The sequence below is a fragment of the Crocodylus siamensis genome, chromosome 3 (assembly GCF_052110815.1).
Source record: "Crocodylus siamensis isolate JL-2025a chromosome 3, ASM5211081v1, whole genome shotgun sequence".
NCBI classification, from domain to species: Eukaryota; Metazoa; Chordata; order Crocodylia; family Crocodylidae; genus Crocodylus; species Crocodylus siamensis.
The window spans coordinates 186,911,092-186,935,218 of NC_143397.1; the positions used below are offsets into that span (position 1 = coordinate 186,911,092).

Here is a 24,127-nt window from a genome sequence, read left to right on the forward strand (position 1 = left end):
CATGACTAAGACATACTTTTTAAAAAGGCAATGATAGCATGAAATGCACTGTCAAAAAATTGGTGTTCAAAATGTAATGGGACAATATTATCAGGTCTAATAAAATACCTATTGTTTAAAAGTGAATATTGGAAAACATTACTGTTAGGCCACATTATAGTGGCTAGTTATAAATGTCCATCTATGAAAATATTAACTGCAGTGGTACTATCCTGAATGATTTTTCTATTATTATTCAATATTGAATTGATGTAATAAATAATATTACCACAACTGTAAGTATATGTCATTGGAATTTTCTCAAGAGGAATGTTTTCCATTGGTTCTAACAGACAGAAGTTTCCAATAACAGCGGCTTTTACTGCATATCACATGCTAAGTTCTTAAACTGCATTTTCCCTTATGGTTATGCTACAAAAGAAACTTGAAATATTAAGTTGGTGAAAACAAACAAAGCACTCCATCAACCCAAGATGAAAACTGCAAGTAACTTTACCAGAAAGGGAAGGAGAAAAGGGAAGGGAAGTATTTAGACGAGCACACTCTGGGTCCCAAAGTTTACACCGCTACTCAATTTCCAAAAGATACATATGATTCTGTGAATATTTTTTGTGCTAAAAAGTAGCTGTGTTCAAGAACAAATATAGGCTAGCACAAGCCTGCATTTTCAGAGATAAATATTTAGATGAAGTACAAAATCCACTTACTAAAGTGCATCTGCTGAACAAATTCTAAATCTACTATTACGACTATCCAAGTAAGCAATACAAGCTAAACTTTATTCATTATTCTACCTCTAGTAGTAAAGTAGTAAATATAGATAATTGAAATCTAAATTACAATCTTTTGTATTACCAAATATTGTGTATCTATGCTGTGAGCTTTAGAAAAACTAAGTATGTTTTTAAAACTCTTGGAAATGAGAAAATGTTTCTTTAAGTACTGAAAAATGTAGTATGAAGTTAAACAAACGGGTTGTAGTAAGGATAGTACAGAGTTATACTCCACATGACATTCCCTTAAGGCTCTGGAAGAAGATATCATTTTTTTTCAAGAGCTTTTGGCAAAAAGATATAAATGCAAAAGTAGAAAGGGCATCTGTAATTTTAGAACTTGCATTTTCCCCATTTTATTAAAGCCAGCTCATTCAATGTCTGTATACAGTTATTATTGCACTTGTGTATTCCTTGGAATACATCTATACCAACACAATAATAGTGATTGCAACAAAGCCATGACAAAAATAAACTTTTAACAGTTTATTTTTAAAGGTTTCAATATTAAATGAAAAATGTCTGCATGTTTAAAATGTTCCCGAAGAATGAATGCAGACACAACTACTAATCAAGTCAGATGCATTTGTTTAACAATTATTTAGCACATATAAAATTTCACTTACCCTTTATCAATACAAATCTGTTAGGGATCAAAAAAGATTTACCATGCAAAATATTGATTAGTGCTGCATAATGCTTTGGAATATATATTTCTATCAGAGTTAAAACAGCATTTTTCAAAATTTAAAGAAAAATAGATTTTTAAAAAGGGATTCTACTGTTGAATGTAAGACAAGAAGTTACAATTTATCACTGTACTTCTGCCTTGATGAAAGACTAATGATATTTGTCCATCTATGTTTTAATAAATGCTACATCTTGAAGAATAAACTATCAGTAGGCATCATCTTTTCTATGTAAAAGGAGTTATTTCTCCCTATAATAGGTCAAGTATGCTTTTAAAGATTCAGGTAATGGTAAACTCATAATTTTCTCTCGCAGCAGATTTCGAGGTGGTTCCTCTGGCTTCAAGGCCTCATTGTGATCTTTATCATCATCATCTTTGTTATCTTCTTCCATCTTTTCATCTTCTTCACTGTCTAGAGGCTGAGGAATGAGTTGATTGCCTACAAACACGTAGGTATTAATCCTCCGCCTACGGCATCTTCTGCGTTTTCGTTTTGGTGGTGCCTTTTGAATAATACCTTTAGCTTTCATCTCCTCATTTATGAAGTTTCTAAGGGTACGTCTAATGTAGATCCGAGCTAGGTCCTGAAGATTCCTTACAGCACAAGCAGCTAAAACAAAAGAAAACAAGTTACACCTCCTATCTCAGCAAAACTAACATTTTACATGGCAATTAGGAATATGGGGTTGATCATTAAGATAAATTAACACAGAACAACAAAAGACAATTTAATACAAAATCAAGTATGCAAATAAAATAAACAGATACAGTTGATAGCCCTTGACAAACCACATAGCAGATAAATAAGAAAATGTTTTGTCCTATTTAACATTCATGCTGGAGGTAGCTCAAAGTATTAATAAGTAATACAGGCAACCCCCGCTCAGTGCTCTTAATTGGTTCTTGAAAAATCGAGTGCTATGTGAAATGAGAGTTAAGCAAAACCAAAAAGTATGTGATGACCCAAGATGGCAGCCATAATGGTTTTCAACAACACAAGATGGTGACCACAAGCATTATAATGAAACTTGCTGAGCACCAAGTCAAATCAGGTATCAATTTAAAATAAGCATTATAGCAAAATAATGCTAAGCCAAACAGCGTTAAAGTAAGGGTTGCCTGTAATATGAATGTTAACAATTCTACTCCTACCAACAACTTAATTTAATAATTTAACAACTAATTAACCAATGGGGAAGAAGGCAAGAAAGCAAAGCTACCACGATCTTCATGTGATGTGCCATGTTTACATTCCTTTCTGAAGGCAGAGACTGACTTCAAGTAAAAACTAGTCATTATATTGGGAAGAAAGACTTCAAACACAGAGAAGGAAGAATATCTACATATATGGGAATTCCTATGAGTTATTACAGATACAGAGTGCTGAAAAAATGGTGCAAGAGAAGCTGAAAAACAAGAAAAGACAAACAATAGAACGTGACCTCCATAAATCTAGACAGAACTAGAGTTCAGGAGACACACAAGCAACCACTTCCAAGATCTCTGCATGGGAACTACTGGTGAAAAAATTTAAGAGGAAACAACTAACGAAAGGGATCAGAGAAGCAGTCAGCCCAGAGCAAAAGGTAAGGGTCGCACACCCCTTGAGATGGAGAGTCATGTTCATTACACCAAAAAGGAGGAAGAGGAGGCAGAGACCAATACATCATGGACACAAATAGGCAGGCTTATAAGGTGGTGTCAACAAGAGGGCTTTGGATTCTTCAAAAATTGATGTTCCAAGAAAGAAGGCTTTAAATAAGATCTATGGGGGCTGGCAAAGAAAGCTACACTGTGGCTGGTGGGTTGAAGACTAGAAGAGCATAAATCCTTAAGACTAGGAAACCACAAAAGACAATAAAAGCAAGAGGAAATCCAGGTGGCAGGCTGCAAATTAATATAAAATATCCATTTCTTGGATCTACAGATCAGATAGATGATAGATAGATCTCCATTCCCTGCATCCATCTATCTAGATGCAAGGTATATTGGGAACAAACCAAACAAACTGGTGGTCATAGTAAGTTAAGACATGACTGGAATCATAAACTTTATGAAATCACTCTCATGACTTGGCTCAGCAGTGAACAGTATGCCTTGCTTTGGAAGAATAAGTCAGAGAAAGAAAGAAGGCAGTAATACCATTCGTCGGAAATAAGCTTACTCTCAGATCCAAGATGAAAGAAGCTAATCTATTGCATACAAGTGGGTGAATGTAGACAGGAAAAATATAGTGAGATTGGGGTGGGGACAGGGTTTTAAATTAGACAACTAAATGAAGAACAAAAAGTGTATGAGGCATTGTTCAAGCAAGTAACAAAAATTCCTAAATTTAAGAGACAGAACTGATGGGCTGAGGGGGGAGGATTTCAATGTCCTCAATACCTGTTGAAAGAAAACTGTAGCAAAAAAACCATAAAGCATCCAAATTCTTATATTATAAAGGATAAATGTTTATTTCAGAAAATTCAGGATGCAAGTAAGCGTTATCTGTTTTGAATCTTGTTCTGACCAATAAAGAAGAACTGGCTATTGGAACCTCATTAGGAAGTAACACAATATGACAAAATTCATGATTCTAAGAAAAAGGCAGCATGGGAATATCAAACAAGGACAGAGGACTTCAAAAGATAAAAAGAAATAGGTAAGGTCCCAGGAACAGCCACATTAAAGGATAAAAGAACCCAGAGGAGATAACAGTTCACAAAAAGCATAGCATTAACTGTTCAACAATGAGCTGCTCCAACACAGTGGAAAGATGTGAACAAGCACAGGACACTTCCATGGGTCTATAAGTTGATTCCTGTCAAACAAAAACATCAAAAATTGTTTATCAGTATGCCAGACAGAAAAGAGTGCAGCAAAATGGTGGGTCCACTGCTCAGTGGGAAAGGCAAGCTATTAATAAGAGATGCAGAGAAGACAGAGCTCCTCAATGACCATTTCCCCCCTCAATCTTCATCAAAAGAAGAAAAACAACACCAGATAATAAAATTAACATAAACAGGGCAGAGAAAGGGCTTATACATCATGCTAAATATAGAGCAGAGACATTTTGACAAATTTAAAATAAGTTGGCATGACCTGGCCAAATTCATTCCAGACTTCTGAAATGAACCACCTCAAGAAATCTTGGAGCCAGGGGCCACATCATGATCAACAGACAAGGTTCCAGATAGAGAACTAGAGAAAAGTTGGAAAACACCCATCCTAAAAAGGCCGAAAGGAAGACCTGAGGAAATAGAGACTAGACACCCTGACATCGATATCACTTATAAAACAATTTATAAATATTTGGAGAAGGAAGGGATAGTCACTAGCAGCCCACAAAGATTATTAACAATTAATACCAAAACATTGTACAGATGTAAGAATTGCAATTTACAGGAGTCAGGCCATAGGTCCATCCTGCCCAGTATCCCGTGTCAAATAGTGTCCGACAGTGGATGCTGAAGGGGAGAATGAACATGGTATGACCAGGGTTCCCCCCCACTGTTCCTCTCTCATTTTCAGCCTCCAGCATTTACAAGTTCAAGAAGCTCCGATTTGGAGGCTTTATCCCTAAGGGTCTTGTTGCACCTTACAATGAGTGCTGCACAAATGTTGATCAGTGTTACTGCTAGCTCAAGTTTGGAGTAGTCAAGATCAGGCCAGCAGCTGCTTGAAAGACTGAAAGGTAAGATTTCCCACTACCCATTCTGAGCCTCCCCCCTGCCTCCAGGGCATTACAGAGCAGCAGCCCCAGCATCCAGGCAGGCAGGGTAACCCTTCCCTGCTGGCTCCTCTTGGACAGAGTGCTGGCAGCCACAAGTAAGCTGGTGGGGAAGGGAGGCAGTAAGCAGGGAATATGAGGTACTCGTGAGCATGTGGGGATGAACTTGGGTGTTTATATTAGGGTGTTGAGAGCTCCAGGAGCTGCCCAAAATTACCACGTACTAAAGCCCTAACTCCCTTGCTACTGATGCCCCTTTCCTCCAAGCATTTATCCAATCCCTTTTTGAATCTTGCTAAAACTGTCAGCTTCCATATCTGGTGGCAGTGGAGCTGCATATTTAAATTACATACTGTGTGAAAAAACTTCCTGTTGTTAGTTTTAAACTTACTACCAAATAGTTTAATTTTGTGACCCCTAGTCCTGTATTTTGTGAGAGTAAACAATAAATACCTATTTACTTTCTCTTTGCTACTTCATATTTTGTAAGCCCTTATGTCCCTCCTCAACCATCTCTTTTCTAAATTGAACAGGCCTAGCCTCTTCAGCGTCTCCTCATAGGGAAGCCCCCTTCACACCACTAGTTATCCCTGTTGCCCTTTTCTGGACCTTCTCTAGTTCACCTATATCCTTTTGGAGGTATGGGGACCAGAAGTAGGCTTGGTATTCAAGGTGCGGATGCACCATTCTAACATTGTAAAAGCCTTAGTCTGTCTGTCTGTCCATAACACTTTATTTGCACTCTGATTGGCTGACAACCAACCAACCAGAGTGCTCCAAGAGCAGAAGACAGGGAATGAAGTGAGGAGGGGGGCCAGGCCAGCACAGTGGAGAAGTGCGGGTGGGGCCAGATGCAGGGGGATGCATAGCCCTGACAAAAGCTGGCAAGGAGGGGAAGGGAGGCAGGACAGTGCCCCGCCGCCGCTGCACCCTGCCAACAGCTGGGAGGGCAGGGAATGGGGAGGGAAGGAAGGTTATGTGGGCTGGGGTGCCCAGAGCACAGAGTTGAGGGGGGGAAGGGCCTGGACTCGGGGATCGGGGAGGAGGGCCAGAACCAAAGTGCAGGGTGGGGTGGGGCCAGACATGGGCCTCTGTCCCCACCTCCCATGTCTGGCCCCACCTCCCCAGTCATTCTTGACAGGCAATTGGCTAGTAGATTTCTAAAAAGGTGAATAGTGATACTTCCCATTTTGTTAACAATTCCCTTCTTAATAATCCCCCCCACCACCTTTTTTAAAAAAACCTTTCTGATGTCTGCTGAGCACTGAGCTGATGTTTTAAGTGAAATGTTCACAATGACTCCTAGATCTCTTTACAGTATGGCAGCAGCTAATGTACAGCCCTTTATAGTTGGTATCGTCTGAGTTGCTTTTGCCTGGATACATCACTTGACACTTATCTACCATTCAGTTGCCCGTTTTTCAATCATGTCAGATCCTTCTGTAGTTCCTCAGAGTCTACTTACAGTCCACCTTGGTCTTCATCATGTTGAATAATTTTGTGTCATTAGTAAAATTTGGCTACCTCACTACTCACCCCCTTTTCCAAATCATTTATAAATATGTTAAACAGCACTGGTCCCAACAGATCCATGAGCAACACCGCTGAGGGATCCCTGTCCATCCTGAAAAGTGACCATTTATACTCACTGTTTGCCACCTTTGAGCTAGTTTCTAATCCACAAATGGATGTTCTCTATAATCCCATGACTACGTAATTTAGTTAAGAGCCTCTGATGGGGGATTTTATCAAAGGCTTTTGGAAGTCTAAATATACTAAGTCAACTGGACACTCCTATCTATCAGAAGAACACCAGTAGGTTGGTGAGGCATGACTTCCCTTTGACAAAGCCATGTTTGTTCCTCACCAGCAAGTCACATTCATCTATATGCTCTACCAAATTTTCCAGGAACAGAAATTAGGCTCACTGGCCTATCGTTCCCTGCAACTCCTCTAGAGCCTTTTTTAAAATTGGAATCCCACAGGCAAAACCTCCAGGGCTGGGGCAGATGTCCAAAAAGCTGGAGCATTAACTTACTGAATCTTTGCAGGAATAACCCTGTTCCCTGACCATTGTCTAAGGGTGCCATACCAGCCAGTGTCTGGCCACACACCTGTCACTGCGACAGCAAGCGGGGAGTGCCCGGCAGACCCAGGCTTGGGTCCAGCAGACAGGAAGAGGGGAATTGAACCCTCTCCCTAGCCAGTTCATTCCAGGACTTTGCCCAGGGCTGGCTGTGCCCTTGACACTGGAGCAGCCAGCAGAGAAATGCAAGTTATGCTGGTGGGGCAGCAAAGGGAGGGGGCAAATGAACCTCTTCCCTGCTCCCTTTTAGGGCCAAGTCTGGCCAGGCCCCCACCCCTCCCTTCCCCAACTAGAGAGTAGAGGGGCAGGGATCAGCCCTGCTCTGCTGAAGCAGAGAAGCCAGCCCAGAGAGCATGCCTAGAATGCTGGGGCACTCTGGTTTAACTTAAACCAGGAAAGGGTCTGAGACAAACTGCATAAACTAGTTTAGGCCCAATCACAGTTAAATCTGATACTATATTCAACCAGGTTTCTCTTGAACTGGCTTCAGCCATTTTGAAATTGGTTTATGTGCACTGAACTTATGTTCTGTTACAGGTTTAAACCAGTTTCTGATCCCTTTAACTGGTTTATGGGTAATGTCTGTCCCTAGCCCAGTCCTCTAGTACTACAGCTGTTTTCAGTGATAGGTTACACACTACAGTTAAGAGCTCCGTAATTTCCAATTTGCCTTCCCTCAGGACCATAGGGTGAATGCCATCAGGTCCTGGTGACTTGCTAGTTTTTAATTTATCAATTTCCTCTACAATTTCATCTACTGAAACCTCAGTTTGGGTCATCTGCACAGACTTCTCCCTGGGGAGGAGTGTATCTGCTGATGGAATTTTCCTTACATCTTCCACAGCGAAGCCAGATGCAAAGAATGCATTTAGGTCTCGACAATGGCTCTGTCATCCTTTAGTGCTTATTTAACAACCTCTGGGACAGATTATGAAAGGCATTTAGGAGCCCTACAACAGAGACAGACATTGTGGTATTTTCAAAAGGCATCTCCAAGTGCTTAAATAACTTTAAAATATCTGGCATAGGACTGGAATTAGAAAGAAAATCCCAAGCACCACTGAATGGCCGTAGGGCATCTCCATACCCTATAAAGTAAAGTACTCTTTCTCCTTTCTCAAGGCAGAGAGATCTGTATGCTACAAGCAGATACATTCCAACCAGGCCTATGGGATAGCAAGCTCTTTCCTTCCACTCTAGGGGAGGTGAAGGACTTGCGTTTCATTTCTCTCTGGAAGGCAGACTGAAGCCTCAGGAAAAAAAAATTAAGTATGCTAAAAAGATGTTAAATATGGATGTTTTTATTTGTGTTTGGACAAAGTTAATTCGACTACCAGAGAAAATACTGAAATATCTGGACCTTGGGAATGAGTCAGAATAAGAAAGGGGAAACTGGAGAAGTCGCTGTATAATTTCATTGGAAAACCTAAGTTTAAACCATTAGGCACACACAGATGCATTTTCAGTGATCCTGAACACAAGCCACCAATACTTAAAGATCAATGAGAGCCTATCATTTTCTAAACAGTGCATTCCCATTCTGTTACCATATGCCTACATAATGTAATCCTCCCCCAACAAGAATATCGTCTCAAGCATGATAAACTAGCCATGCCAGAAGGGAGATGCCATAGGTTATACTTACGCAGTCCCACGGTATCATGTTTGCCATTGTCGTTTCTGTTTGGTTGCACTAATGGAGCAAATGAAACAGCAAGAATGTTTTTACTTTCCCAAGTGTTCTGTCCAGTTCTCAGAATTTGTGTTAGCTGCAAGAGAACAAGAGAAACAGAAAATAAAATTCAGCAGTTAAAAAGGTGTCCTGTCTTGGTTACTTTTGCAGTTCTTCACTTTGAGGAAGTTTAATTTAGCATTAGCATTCAAAATCGCTTCAAAGTAATTTAGAAAGCCCGTTCTCTTCCCAGATTGAATTCTGTATGCGCTACAAAATTTTATTCAGACTTTTCTCATTTTATTTCAAAGGCTTTTAAGTTAGCTCTTAAAAGATAAATAAGGACTTGTACATGCATTTAAAACTTTATTAAACAATGCTCCTTTGATAATATTCCCCCCTAATTCCAAACTAATATTTAGTATGACTGTAACTTGCATTGCAAAGAAAACACATTAAACTTTTATAAAGTTAGCAATTTTATCTTTTTTTTTTTGTATGATCTTGTATTGAAAATCCTGGATTGTCCAGTGTCTAAATACCACAGTAGCCAGCATACTTAGAATAGGAGGGATATTCAGTTAAAAGGTACTACATTAATGTATAGAACTTACTCTTCTCCCAGACTACTGGCAAAATATGCCCAACATTGTTATTTGAAGTAATAAGCAGGGCTCTCTGACAGGTCAAGGGAAAGGCTAGTAAGTCCAGGCTTGTGCTAATTTTCATTTTCTCCTGCACTTTGTTACAATGAGCAGAGCACTTATATTGTTTGTTAATCCTAGTCTATTTTCTCTTGATATGGTTCATAATCTTCCATTAAAATCTATATGAAAATAAACATCCAGTGAATACAACTGACATATGACTAGCATTTGTTAAGCACCAACTTTTACCATTAGTACAAGTGATGTCTACAATAAGAAACTATACAGCAAAAATTCAACAACTTTTTGTCATTGACAAAGTAACCTGCATATCTGACCAGCAGCGTTTTAACAAATCGGGCTTCGGAGGGGCATAGATGTTGGTAAATTGTTAAATCTATGTGTTCCTCAGTTCCCCCATCAGTAAACACTCACCTTTGTAAAGCCTTTTGCAATCTATGGATGAAAGTAACAGAAGTGCTAAGTACTATTAATAATACACTTGTCTAAAAATGCATTACCTGTTATTGTTACAAGTGGCATCTAAAACAAGTGAAAGTATGGTCTTACTTTTCCCCCTATAGTCACTTGTCCCTGTTAATGCCAAATTTCCTTTCACACAATCAATGCAGATTATTATTTTTAAGAGGGTGTTGTTAAGCAAAACAAATCAACAAAACCACAGGACACAAGAAGTCTGTAATTTTTTAGTAAAAAGTAAAATAGAAGAGTCATAGAAGTTAATGTAAAAACAAAAAAGCCACAAGGAAACTCTACAGCAGGGTGTTTGGATCAAGTCTTCACATCACTGAATTTCATGATAAAATCCCTATGGTTTTGCCATGGACTTCAACGGGAACAGTATCTCAGTATTTTAATCAATTAAATTTAAACTAGATCACATCCCTCCTTCAACTAACACTGATGTTAGCTGTGTCTCCTGCAGCTAACACCAGCTGCACATAAGAAGTGAAATACTAAAATGTGGAATCATTTAAAAAAGAAAAGAATAAATATAAAAAAGAATGTGTAAAATCTGAATAATCAGCATATTGGCATATTACTGTACTTGAGAAGATGAGGATGCTTTTACATTACTTGATTTAAGTTGTTTGATTTCATATCAAAACATAGAAAGGGGAAATTGTCACTGAATCACCTGATCTTCTATAGGCATAACTAGAATGCCTCCAATTTTCAGTAAAATTTTCATGTAGTTTTCATGGTCTTTCTGGACTCCAGCTCCACAATAAATCCGGTCATATTGATGACTGTCTGATGCTATTTCCAGACAATTACCAACCACAAAGGCAGGTTCACAGAACTCAAACCTATGGGAAAAAGGAAAAAAAGAAGGCAAACAGTTATTTAGTAAAAGTCTCCTTTTATGAAAAGCAAGTTTCAAACTTTTCCTCATTTATAATTAGAGTTATTAACAATTTCCATGAATACAAAAGACCTACTAAAGAAATGCAGGCAAAAATGAAACAAACATTGGGGTATTATCCAAGCCTTTTCTGTGGTGGACATCAGACTATTTTAATAGGAACGTAGGAATTCCAGTGCCCATTCATTTGTAGTTTCACTGTGTTTCCACAGTGCAAAACAAGGGCCAGACTTCCCAAGCTACATTTGAATGGCGCCCCTAAGGTGCTCAGTGTCTCCTCTGTGCACTGTTTGGAGTAGAGCAATTAGAGAAAGAGCATACTTGCATATCTTCCAAAACAAGTCCCTGCAGGCCTCAGCTCTGACAGGGCTCCCCAGAGAGAGAAATTCAAAATGTGGTCCAACACGTGTTACTTTTAGCTTCCTCCGACACTGCAAGTCAAGTGTACAGGACAAGTTTATACAACTGCCATATTCTTTATAATCAGCCCAAAGGAAGACAGGGCTCTGGGTCACTGTCTCAGTAGCCTGACAGAGGGGTTGGGGGCAGGGCACCAAGCCTACCCATATGACCTCCTTTTCTCAGGAGTCTTTGCCATGGCAGGGGCAACCCTACACAGCTCAGATCTAGGCTATGCCCAACAGTGTATGCGGGGGATAGGGAGGAGGAGGGAATGTACTCACTTTCAGCCTCACTGCCAGCTGCCTAATTTTTATTTGGAGGACCTATTCCTACACTTGCAGACGAGTGAAATGATCCAAAAGGCAGTCATGGGATGCACAGCCCTGCACCTGGGCTGAACAAAACAAGCGGGGCACTAGGGGGGAAGCCTCCTTTTGCTGCTCGTCCTCAGCGGCAGCAGCCTAAGCCCATGCTGCTCCTGCCTATGTGGAGAGTGGGAGCAGATAAAGCTCCACTCCCGTGCCGCCCCACCTAGGCATACACCCCTCTGCTGAGGGCACTGAAAGAGCTTGCTATACCTCTGCTGTGTCTTACTTAAAATTCCAGTAAAAAAACCCCCAAACAAACGAACAAAAAAAATAAGCCTATGTGTTAAGAACTTTTTGGGAGGTTTTAATATGAATGCTTGTATTTTTGTGCTCTCAAAAACAGAGGTATAAACTAACAATATTCAAGCTTTGTAACACCTTGCTGCTGCATGTTGCTTCCTGCTACATGATGCTGTGTTTTGATTTGGATAAGCTTCCAACCACTGGCTTCTTAAGAACAAACAAACAAAGATGCGATTGTAACATTTTCTAAGGCTGCCGTAGAACAGGAGTGTTAAACCCACCTGGCTACATGGGCCAGATGAGTGGCATCAAATCAGTCTGTGGGCCAGATGGGGCCCAAAGACCCCAGCACCTGCATGTTCTCCATGTCTCAGACCAGCTTGTATGGGGTGGGAGGAGAGGAGGAGGAAGAACATTCCATGCGGTCGGTACAGGTCCTGGACTCATTGGGACAGGCAGTGTGTGCAGTACAAGTCCTGGTATGTGGGCCAGATGGTGCCCGTTCCCACCAACTGAAGACCTGTGCTATGCAGGGCTGAATGTAGGTCAGTACTGGACCAGGCAGAAGGCACCACATACGGTACAGATACTGGGCTGCATGGGGCAGGCACTGTCTGTAGTGCAGGTCCCACATGTTGCACAAATCCTAGAGCGGTACTGTGTGCAGCACATGTCCTTGGCTCTGAACACAGGTCTGGCAGCATCTGGGTCAACTTATAACCAAAGCCAGGATAATGGGAGAGTAGAGAATCCCTGCTGTACAGAATAGGAAAAGTAATGTTTTCTTCTCGTAAGAACTGTATAAAGTAACTCTAAATAATTGTGTACATAGAAGGTCCAATCACAGTCAAGTTATTTGAAAACTCTGTAAACCCAGTAGATCTCAAACTCCATCCATAATTAATTTTTTTCCAATAGCCATGCACAAACATATGAAACCATGTTTTGTTTTGTATTTGACAACTAGAAGTCACAGGAGAGGGGAATTTTATTTTATTTTTGACTAGCAGCAGATCCCAATGCAACAGTAAAAGTGCGAGAGAATTCAGGGTGCAAGCATTTCATCAAGCATAAGGAGGCTTGACAGCTTTCTCCATTTACAGAAATAGCAAATACTATGACAGGAAGACTTAAGTTTACAGAATGAGACTACTTCACTAACAGTGCTGTAAACATGCTCAATTCATACATTTTGCTAGTAAAGATTATGTGCAATCTTGAAACAGTGCTCCCTTCCCTAAATAGCTGCATGCACATCCTGTAGTAGCAGGCAAAGAAACCTTTGCTTGCTACTACAACCACCTCTTGGAGGTACTGGATGTACTTCATTTAGGTAAGTATTTGGACATGCTTAATCAAGAGTCCACCTAAGAGAAAAGGCAGCCTGGAAAAGGCTTTGAGTGCCTTGTTGCTTAAGTCTATACAATAGCATGCTATGACTTATTTGGGGGGGAAAACAGGGGAGCAAACAGAGGTTAATGCATGCATATCTCACTGGGGAAAAAAGCTATTAAACCCAGAACATTGATAAATGTACTGACAAAAATGCTCCATTTCATGGCATCAAAAAAAAGCATCAGATCCCATGGCCACAATACTGGAATCCACAGAGCCTTGATAAAAAAAAGAGGAAGATATTTCACACATTTTGGGTATGGTTTCACACTGTGTAAAGGTTCATTCAAGCATTACTGCACTAACTTTAAATCTCAAAAAATGAGCTGAGTAGCTCTGCAATAGAAATCAGAAACCCATTAAAATGTAATTAGATAAAGGAAAAAATTGTCATGATGTCTCTCCTTAAAGCCTTGTTTCCAAAGAATCCAGGGGAGGGGAAGGGCCTCTCTTGTCCACAAGCTCTATAGTAGGGGTACTCAGCTTATACAGCTAACCTAATAGTCTCTAGAGCTCCTAAATCAGTCTTTCTGCCCATCCAAAATGGTCCCAGGGGGATCTGGAAAGTACATTAACAGATCTTCCCAGAATTAGCTTTATATTAAAAGCTATGGTTTGTCATTTTGTGCACTTGATAAATCGCTATTAAAAAGATTTTAGAAACATATTTAAAGCATCTCCCACACTTACTGAAGCCAATCCTTATGACCAACCTTTTGACCACCAAGTGAAAATAAGTCCCTGGACAGATATGATTTTTCCTGTAGTAAGAAAGTGGAATTATAAACAAACCCCTCCCCCCCCAGAGAATCGTTGAGCAGAGGGAGCAAATGTACTCACTTTCAGCCTCACTGCCACCTGCCTAATTTTTGTACAGAGGATCTATTCCTACACTTCCATTTAAAGAGCATTAACAGAACTCCATTAGTAACATAAACACTTATTAATTTAAAGCCTATAATTATTAATTTTACAAGAGATATTTATTTTCAGTAAAGTTTATACAGATAGTCTCCTCTCCTAAAATCTAATTGAATTGCCTAGAGAAGTTGATACAAAATTCTGATGCAGTGCAAGATGAATCACTGAAGTGACAAATTTGGTGCTGTCACTTGAAACACTTTCTTGCAGAAAGAGATCACCTTTTCTTATATGCTATAAACACCAATATTTTCCTTACATGCTACATATGCACAAAATTTCAAACAGACATTGAAGGCTTTGCTGGATGTTTCTTTAAGTAATCCAATACTACTTCTAATAGTCAGTCACAACTCCCATTAGAAATACTGAAATTGAGGGACACCACCCAGTTTGAAGGCTACTATAACACTGATAGTGCTATACATGTAATGAGAATTACTGCTTACATTAAGCTCAGGTAAGTGCATACTTCATTTCATAGATTTTCTTGAGACTCTGCAGTTAAGCAGTTAACTGTATGTTTCTCCACTCCTCCCCCCCACAAGTATGGGAGAAAACTAACACTTGATGTGACTTTTTATTACAGATCCTAAAAATTGAGTGTTCCATCATGACACGTTGTATGTGCATGGGAGGATGTGCGATTCTGGAGATCAGCAATAAAAATCTGCCAGATCCCAACTGCACATCTGCTGGGGCATGCAGCTGGCTGCATCTGCAATCATGGAGCTACCCTACCCCCAGCTGCCCACACCTGATGCAGGTGCAGCCAATTGCATGCGTGCTGGTAAAAATATGTGGTGCAGGTAGCTGTGGATTCAGGAGCTCACCAATCCACAAGCTGCCCCCACCAAGCACCTTGAAACTGCATGTCTGGTGAACAAAATGTCCTCTGGTAACACTTAAGTGCTGCAGGCAGCTCTATAAAATGAACATTCACCATGGAGCTCCCCCATCCTCAGCTGCCTGCTATCACTGGAGCATACGCTACCAACTGCATATACACTGGCCCATACACAGCTAGGGATCACGGATGTCCCTATGCATGAAAAGCTGATGATCTCCCCCCATGGAGGGACTTTTAAAGTCCCACCATGCAGCTTGATACTGGTGTCAAGGCATGACTGTAAAGGCCACTGTCCGGAGCAAACAGACTGGATGTCCCTGTACCAACAAGCTTAAAAATGCACCAGGAGGCCAGCACTGGACATGCCACAGATTTAAATTAAACCAAGCCACAAGATATTCCATACTAAAATGTAGAATATCTTGGTTGTTGGTTTGCCACGCTTGAACATCTAGCATATTACAAAAAACAATTGCAGAAGACAATTTGCAACAAGTGTAATATCTGGACGGCATCAAAGTCACAAGTTTCCATAATACTTATATCAATGCAAGTCAGGCCACTTTAATATGACATTCAATCTAATCCGATATAAAATCCTTTCACTAGCCATACTGTCACTACACTCAAGATGGCATCATTGTTGTATTTCAACCTCAAAGCCTTTTGGGAATTAAATTCAGTTTTCTCTGGCCTGCAGTATTATGCCCTCCTTGTTACAGGAAGATCTGTCCTAAAAATAAGTAATTTATTGTCAAAACATTTGGCACTGACCTACTCATAAACTACTTAGCAAGATGAGGTATATTTCACACAGTAAATGACTTCAAATAAAACTGAAAAATAATTAGTGGTCTAACAAATATGCCTGACATAATTCAACTTTTGTTCGTATCTACGAGATCATCATCATGGAATAACTGATATTTTTACAGGAGAGTTCTGTGCATTATTACTGTCAAAAAAACCTCTGTGCATTATTTCATATATGCTGCTACAAACATATGAACACCGTGTCAGAATAACACTGTGCTAAGATGGAGAGAGCGTTTATAACCACATCAGCTTGTTCAGTGAAAATGCACAGGGCTGCCAAAGGATGTTAATTTCTGCCATCTAGGTGGCAACAGGACGAATTCCCTAATATTTCAATGAACACCTGCCACAAGCAGATGACATAGTAATTTGACTCTGCATGAATCTTTTTCATTTGGAGTCAATGCTAACCAAGCCGGCCCCTATGAAGTATGACAAAATAAAATACATTAGAAATCATAAGCTTTCACCTCCACTAACTTCACCTGTTCATCGCTTGCATTTTAGGAAACGCACACACAAAATTTGGCGATATAGTCACTCATAATAAGTCAGTGATTCCAATACAAACATGTTGCTTTCTCTTCCAGACAGTTACGCTAACAGGAAAAACTAGTGTCAATCAAGTATTAAGAGAGATTAAATCAATTTGTTCAGCTTCTCCTGTCAAAACATCTTTACCTACCAACAAGTGGATCTCACAACCACTCATATTCACTAAAAATAGCAAGAAGTAAAATTTTGTATGTTTACATCCACATTAAGAGTCACTTGTTTCACTTGTATCCATATCCACCAATCTATTTCAGGTGTGAGAACTAGTGGATGATAAGTCAAATGTTTAATTGTGTAATCTTAATAAACACTATAATTAGAGGGTATTACATTCACTACTGTACCAGTTTTTGAAGTCATTATACTGTTATGAGTGGAACCAGCTGCCAGATCCCATGTACTTTCAAAGCAACTGGGCTTTACTTGAAATGACTTTATTTCAAGTTCTGAGACTCCACAGCAGTTTCAGAATCAAAGTCTTTTGTCCAACAACCTTTCTTTGGGATATGGAAAGCTGTTATCAAGCTACCATTGATCCTGAAACTTGGGTAAGGTACTACTTGTGACATAAGTGATCACAACTTCATTATATTGGGGGGGAAGAGAGAGAAGGAGACAGACTAGAACATATTATATAAAGTATACAGTATATATATTTGATGACTCGTAAAGCCCAGTTTCACAATGCTGAAAGTAAGTAATTGGCCAAGTTAGTGGGAAGAAAAAATGTAAACAGAAAAATATGAATGGTAAGAGGAAACTGTCTGAGAATATTTTTATGAGAAGTCTGTTTCTTATTTTAAAAAACCCTACAATTCAACTAGGAAAGATCACAGTGGTCATAAAAAACCTGCCTAAAAAACCTGCCTTGGAGAGAAAATAAAGCACCCACAAAAATTGACACCAAAATAGCGTGGCACTAAGTGGATTTAAAAACTGGCCAGTAGGTCTCAAAAAATTGAGAACAAAGAATCAGTGAACAGGTGTGGTAATGATTCTACGGGCAGATTACAAAGACTGGAGAAATTGTAAAATACAAAGTGCATAGAAATCATGAGATCTATATAATTTGGTAAAATGAGATTTAAAACAAAGGCATTTTAATATATCCAAATATACAGTTACACATCTAAGAAGAAAGTATGTAGGCCAGGATCACAGGATTACTGGGGAGGAATGATGCTAATAAGTGACTTGACATCTTGGACGAGGGACAGAAGTTACAAACTGGTATACGTGATTAGAAACCAGTTTGGATCTGTAACAACAGAAGCTCAGAGCACATAGACCACTTTAAAAATACTGAAACCAATTTAAGATAAACCTGGATGGATTCATTATCCAACTTAACTGATTTAGGTTAATCACTCGATTGAACTTCTGTCCCAGATCCCCTCCAGGTTCAAGTGAACTCGAAGTTCCTCAGCATCTCAGGATGCTTTGTACCCCCCCCTGCAAGCTCCCTCTCGCAGGGTGGGCAAGCTAGGCTTGGCCCAAGCTGTCTGTTCCAGCCAGGCAGGGAAGTATGCTCCCCTAAAACACCCTGGCTATTGGCCTGAGCCACTGCAGGCACACGGCGGCATTTCCCGAATCAGAAGTGAACATCTGTCTGTTCACTTGATTATCAGTTCAATCTAGACAGCTTAGACTAACCTGAGAAGACTGAATCGATTCAGTCTTGGGCTTTTTGACCGTCTGTACCTAGCCATGGATATCACAGTGAATTATTAGCTGAATATGAACTCCTAGCTTAAAGCTGTTATGAAAAGGGATAATGTAATCCCTTGGTATACACACAGGAGAAGTCTCAGATAGAAATAGTAAGCTTTATCATCTTTGTATCTAGCAATGACATGACTGCTTTTGGACTACTGTGCGCCATTTTAGTAGCAATGCTCAAGGAAGATGTTGATGAACAGGAAGATAAAGAGCCAGAAGAAAGATTAAAAAGCTTGGAAAAACATCCTAGAGTGATTTAGAGTCAAAGACTTCTAGTTTAATTTTTCAAAGAAGGTTAGGTTAATGGGTGACAATCCAGAATTAAAGTACCTACAGGGGGAACAGAAATTAGCGGGAGCTCTTAACTTTTGACAAATTCATGACAAAATCCAGTTGCTGGCAGTTGCAGCTAAACAAATTGGGTATTTTTACACGTGCTCCCAACACAGCGCCAGGCACTTTTAATTAGCGAGCTGTGCTAATTAAGAGCACCCGACGCGCTGAGTTGGGAGCAGGTGCATCAGTGGCGTGGCATACATCAGTGCTGATAAAATGGTGATGCATTTTGAACTAAGCACATCTAACATGTTACAGTTCAAAGCGCGCTGCCACCATTTTCTCAGAGCTGACTTAAGCTGTGCTCCAGATACATGAGACAAGCAAATTAATGTGCTCTGGCAGCCTCATGTGCTCCAGCAGACTCATTGCATGCGCAAGTGCCCATACACATTAGAGATCAGTGCACAATTTTTTTAACAGAGGTAAACAACCAGTGGAACAACTTAAAATGGGTTCTGGGATTCTTCATTACTGGAATCCCTTAATCAGTTTACTAAAACTATGCTCTAGTTCAAAATATAAGTAATTCAAGGAAATCTAATGGTCCGTGTTGCATGGGAAGTCAGACTAGAACTAACACAATGGTCACTTGGCTGAATAACGAGCATCTGAAAACCCATTAAACCCTTCTTAATTAAGCCCTTTCAATTTCTGAAAGCATAACAAGAAATAAACCAAATGGTATGTGGAAGAGAGAGAAAATATTTATATACAATTTAATTTACGTAAACAGATTTTCCTTTATTTAAAAAGGAATCAATCTATCTTTCCATCATTTTTTGGTTAATTAATCAGAAAAGCTGCCAAAGAGCTCAGTCCCATACAGCCAAAGCTAAAGCCCATGTTTATGTGCATTGTTCCTTTTCACATCCAGGTATGTTTTGTTTTTTCTATTTAACAACAGTGTATTAATGATTCAGTTTTTCCAAGGACTATGCATTAGAGATGAGACAGAGTACTATAAAATGACACAAGAATTTAGCTTTTAATATTCTCAGAAACTGTTTTGGAGTAGTAAGTTTTAAAAGAAAAAATTGAAAAACTCCCCAGTCTTTCAGACTGAAATTCATCCTTGATTGCAGAGGCCAGAGTAAGCCCCATAAAGGGGCTTTTCCTACTACAGGGAAAGCCACCCTACTACAGAACCAACCTCGTGCAAGAATGGAAGTGGAGCGTATGCAGAAAGTTGCTTTGAAGAGATGATCCAGTGATAAACTACAGAGAGTACTACAGTATCCTGTACAACCAGCATAAAAAGGGATTATTTGAGTTTGTGGCCGAGGACAGTGCAACAGTCCAGGTACCCTGACTCTCTGTAAACTGCTCATCCACAGAGAACAAGTACTGTACTTAGGTTTTAAAATGTGGAAGTAAAGAGTTTTATCCTAAAAGAAACATTTCTGAGGACAAATAATCATAACATTAAAGATTTAGCTCTATTCACTCATATATGAAAAGAGACTACAATTAACTTGTATGGAAAAAAGTAGACAAGACCACTTCTAGGCAGCTGGTTTTCTACATGAGAAAGGAGACTCCAGGGAACAAATTGTGACCACTGAACCCAAGCTAAATTCTAGATTTAAAAGTTCAAAATTTAGCTCTGGGAAGTCTCAGAGGAAGCTGTGGGCACAGTTCTATGACCAGCTCAGTTAACATGGTTCATTTTTTATTGTGCAGAAGTATAATTTGAGTACAGCAAACTAATTCAGAAAGTGCTCAAGCTCCTATAAAAAAAGAAAATAAATTACATATAAATGATTACTGTGAAGAATGTGGTTTAAGGAAAGGGTCTGCTGTCAAGTCATAACAAGGAAAGTACAATAAATAGGAATGGATAAGGGAAAGAGATTGAGGAGTTCAGTTAGGATTGGGGTGGTTAGAGGAAAGGACTGGCAGTACCATATATTCTGTCTTTTCTGTGCATGTGCATTGATGAAGGGGGAATTGCTGAAAAATCTGTAAAAAACAGAGTTAACATATACCAATGCTGCCTTAACTCTGCCTTTGAATAAATGCCTCAGTCTCCCCAAACACTTGCAAACAGCCGTTGTTAGTAATAATGAAAGCTCGGGGAATGTAGCACAGAACAGAACTGAAGAAGAAAATCTACTCCTTTCCCTTTAATGCTCACAAGCTGTATGGAACAGAAGCTCTATGGGTACATGTTAATTAATACGTCTTTGCTACTGTGTATTAAGTTTAGTACCTCTAATATAAGTTACTAGATAGCTGTGCTAATGCACAGTAGCAAAAATGAACTCTGTGATGCTTAATGTGCAGGAGACTAATTCTGTTGCGCATTAGCCTAGTTTTTGCCATAACTAACACGCAGTAGAACAATCCTACCTCTAGTCCTCAAAAATCATCTCTCCCACAATTTTATTTTTAAGCTCATCTCTCATATTCCATTGTGCAGCTGATAATCTCTGCAGCAAGAAAATCCCTGGACACTACCACTGACATAGCCTTTAGAATTCAGCAGTGAAATAACACGTACAGGATCTTTCAAAGAACAGATGCACTTCTTTCCTTTGATCACACAGAAAAGAAGTCAAGGTCAGGGACTCAGATGCTCAGATTCAGGGCCCAAATCCTTATCATCACAGTCACAGCTCTGCCAAGCAGCTCTAACTATTTCAATGAAGTCAAACACCTAACTCAGTGAACACAGCTGGTGGGCAGGTTGGTAGTTCTTAGCTCTACAGTCAGCTCCAAGAAGCTAAATTTAAAATTGCATTGGCATGCATCTTACTGCCGTTTCTTGGCATTTTGCTGAGGTAGACTTGGGAGAATTTACAGTAACTCCACATTAACTAACTTCCTCACCTGTAGTTAATTTGTAATCTGAGCAACTGTCAATTCTAGTTTCCTGTAAGGATTTATATAAAACATTCTAAAAAAGGAGAATGATTTGGGACTCTTACTTACCATCTTAAAGGCTCAAGGTATTTACAGCCACGTTACCATCCCTTTCTGTTTAGGCAAAGAGAGGAAGATAGGGACCACAACAGTGTTGTGTGGGAAGCAAGTGAAGCTGTGGTATAAATATGTGAAAATACAGCAAACTATAAGTCTATTATTATTCATCCACGAAATCAACTTCAAGCTGACACTTATCTAACAAAGATATAGTGAAAGTAATGTGCCCCCGTCTTCAAATACACCACAAACACTATAATTCAAGAAGAATGAACATCTGAAGACTAGACCAAAATAACCTTGGCAGTAACAAGATATGGCATCAGCTATCACAATGAACCCAATGCACACTTCTGCAACATTACTGGCTATGCCTTCAATACTAACAAATCTATTTAATACTTTTTCTTGTACAGTTATTCAACTTCTGGCTAATGCACCAGGGCAGATGATAAACTGTGAGAACACATACAATTACAGCAGTAGTCAGAAACAACTGGACAGTAAGAACGGAATGGTTAAAGACTACGTTTTTTACTACATGACCTTTCTAAGAGACACTGACTTAAATCGATTTCAGTAAGGGAACAAGCCAATAAGCATTTTTCTCTGAAGAACAAATTGAAGTGCTGGTCTTTGATTTGTTACCTGTTCAGAGTTTGTTCCAAAAACTGGATTCCTTCCTCTAGTTGGTGTTGATATAGTTTTTTTTAAAACAAAGATTAGTTCAGAAAGAATGAAGTATATAGATTCTACTGTGGCTTTTGGCAGCCACAGGTAGTTTTGAAAAGAGAAAGGTATTTCACTTCTCAACTGCTTCTGCCACAATCTTAAGCTTTGCCTCTGAGTTTTGCAGGTGAAAATTTAGAAAGCAATTATTTCTCATAGAGACACAAGTGCTTGCCTTCTCTCCACTGAAGTAATGGGAATTGTTTTCGAGTATAAAATCTCAAAAGTATTCATCCATACAAAATATGAATCAAGAAGATAACTGATGCTGTCAAATGTTCAGTAATTTTAGTCAACAACTTCCTTTGGCTGAATTCAAACTTTAACATGAATATGACTGAACTTGTAGCAGGTAAGAAATATGAAATTCTGCTTTTCTTTTTAAGACAGTGTTCTATGATACTTCCATTTAATCTGGTCCTGAAAGGGAAAGGGTATGGATTTCTCCAAAAAATGTATAATGGAAATCTGATAAGATTCAATTGTTACATCTATTTTAGATAAGTTTGGATGCAACATCCACTTTTGGAGTCCTAGACTTTAAAAGCCATTATGGCTATAAGTATTAATTGCTTGTAATATTTCCAGGTAAGTGAAGAGGAACCACTCAGTATCAAAGAACCTTAATGGGAATCGTATCTCGTTGATCCTTGTAAGACTAGTAAACCTCAAATGGCAGGTTAACTTCCTCAGTAATGGCAAGAGGAACTGGTTCAGGAGTTATTTCTCTTTTTTCTGTTTAAAGTTCAGGAGTTTTGATTTCTTTATACTGTGATAATCATCTGACTGAAACTGGATGAAAAACAGGTGCTTCTCTTTGAGGAGTCCATGCACATATCTATTCTTAGAACGTCAATTTTTGAAAGGAGAATTTAGCCTTCAGAGAGCCCCCTCACAACTAAAATATACCAAATTTTACTAGTGACAAAGAAACTATGTCAGGAGACTGACAACAGTAAGTTTACTTTCCCCAGTGTAAATACAACTCATTAATGGACTCCAGGGAGAAGTTTTACCCATAACATTTATCCCAGAAGTAGTACTAGGATTCTCATGACTTACCATTGGAGTGGTTTCTTTAGAAGAGTAGCGATAATTTCTTTTGTTCCTGAGAAGGGTGGTGATTTTCTTTCACAGCACGGACTTCACCAGCTTACACGGGTTTGGTTTTTGATAGAGTGTTAGAAGATAGGCGACCTAGCCTTGCCCTGTGGCTCTCCCTCCGAGCTGGATATTCTAGGTCTAGAAGTTGACTGGGAGCAGAAAAGACAACACATTCCCCTTCAATAAACAGGTGAAGCGGGGCCTGATACGCTGCACATTTGTGCTTTAGATAGAGCCTTCTTAAGGAATGATTTTTCCTTAGTTGGCATGCATTTCCACTCAGATTTTAAAATGTGTAGGAGATCCATAACACATCTTAAATGCTGATCAAGGGCATCCTTCAATTTATGCCTAAGCAAGCCCTTACAAAAACCCTGATTACACTTCAAAAATATTTTGAGAGACCTTCCTTTTTACTTCTACATGCAAAAGTATCTGATGAAATAAAGACACTGCTATACCTCTTAGATCAAATGACATCTCTATCTCCATTCAGAAAAAAACTAACCCTTTCAAGATTGGCCAGATAGGGATACAGACAAAATTGTTTATTAGAATGATCTATTTTTTTGATAAGTGATTTTTTTTTTTTCCTCTGAGGACTCAGCACAGGAGGGAACAAGTGGTAGTAGACTAACTACCAGAGGAAGCCAATCCTCCTTTAATTATTAGTCAGAAAGAGAGCACAGTTGCTCAAATCCCTTTGGAAATACTATTTTCATAGAGCTACTGAGCTCTGAACCAAAACCTGTTCCTTCACTGAAACAAAATTTACATTAATTCAATGCTATTTTTA

At 39.3% G+C, this 24,127-nt stretch overlaps 1 protein-coding gene across 7 annotated transcripts in view; it reads right to left on the reverse strand.

Moving 5' to 3' along the window:
• Positions 1 to 1,235: 1,235 nt before the first annotated feature.
• Positions 1,236 to 24,127, reverse strand: part of PCMTD1 (protein-L-isoaspartate (D-aspartate) O-methyltransferase domain containing 1) — an 83,414-nt gene continuing 60,522 nt past the window's right edge. For 6 of the 7 annotated variants that reach the window (XM_090039949.1, XM_090039950.1, XM_090039953.1 and 3 more), the window contains 3 exons: positions 10,741 to 10,912; positions 8,908 to 9,031; positions 1,236 to 2,074 (listed from right to left, as the gene is read on the reverse strand). In XM_090039949.1, coding sequence (XP_089896075.1) covers positions 1,704 to 2,074; positions 8,908 to 9,031; positions 10,741 to 10,912 — 667 coding nt within the window. In that variant the 3' untranslated portion in view covers positions 1,236 to 1,703. Of the gene's footprint in view, positions 2,075 to 8,907; positions 9,032 to 10,740; positions 10,913 to 23,289; positions 23,443 to 24,127 lie in introns of those variants that run through there. The other variant, XM_090039955.1, reaches the window with a different exon arrangement.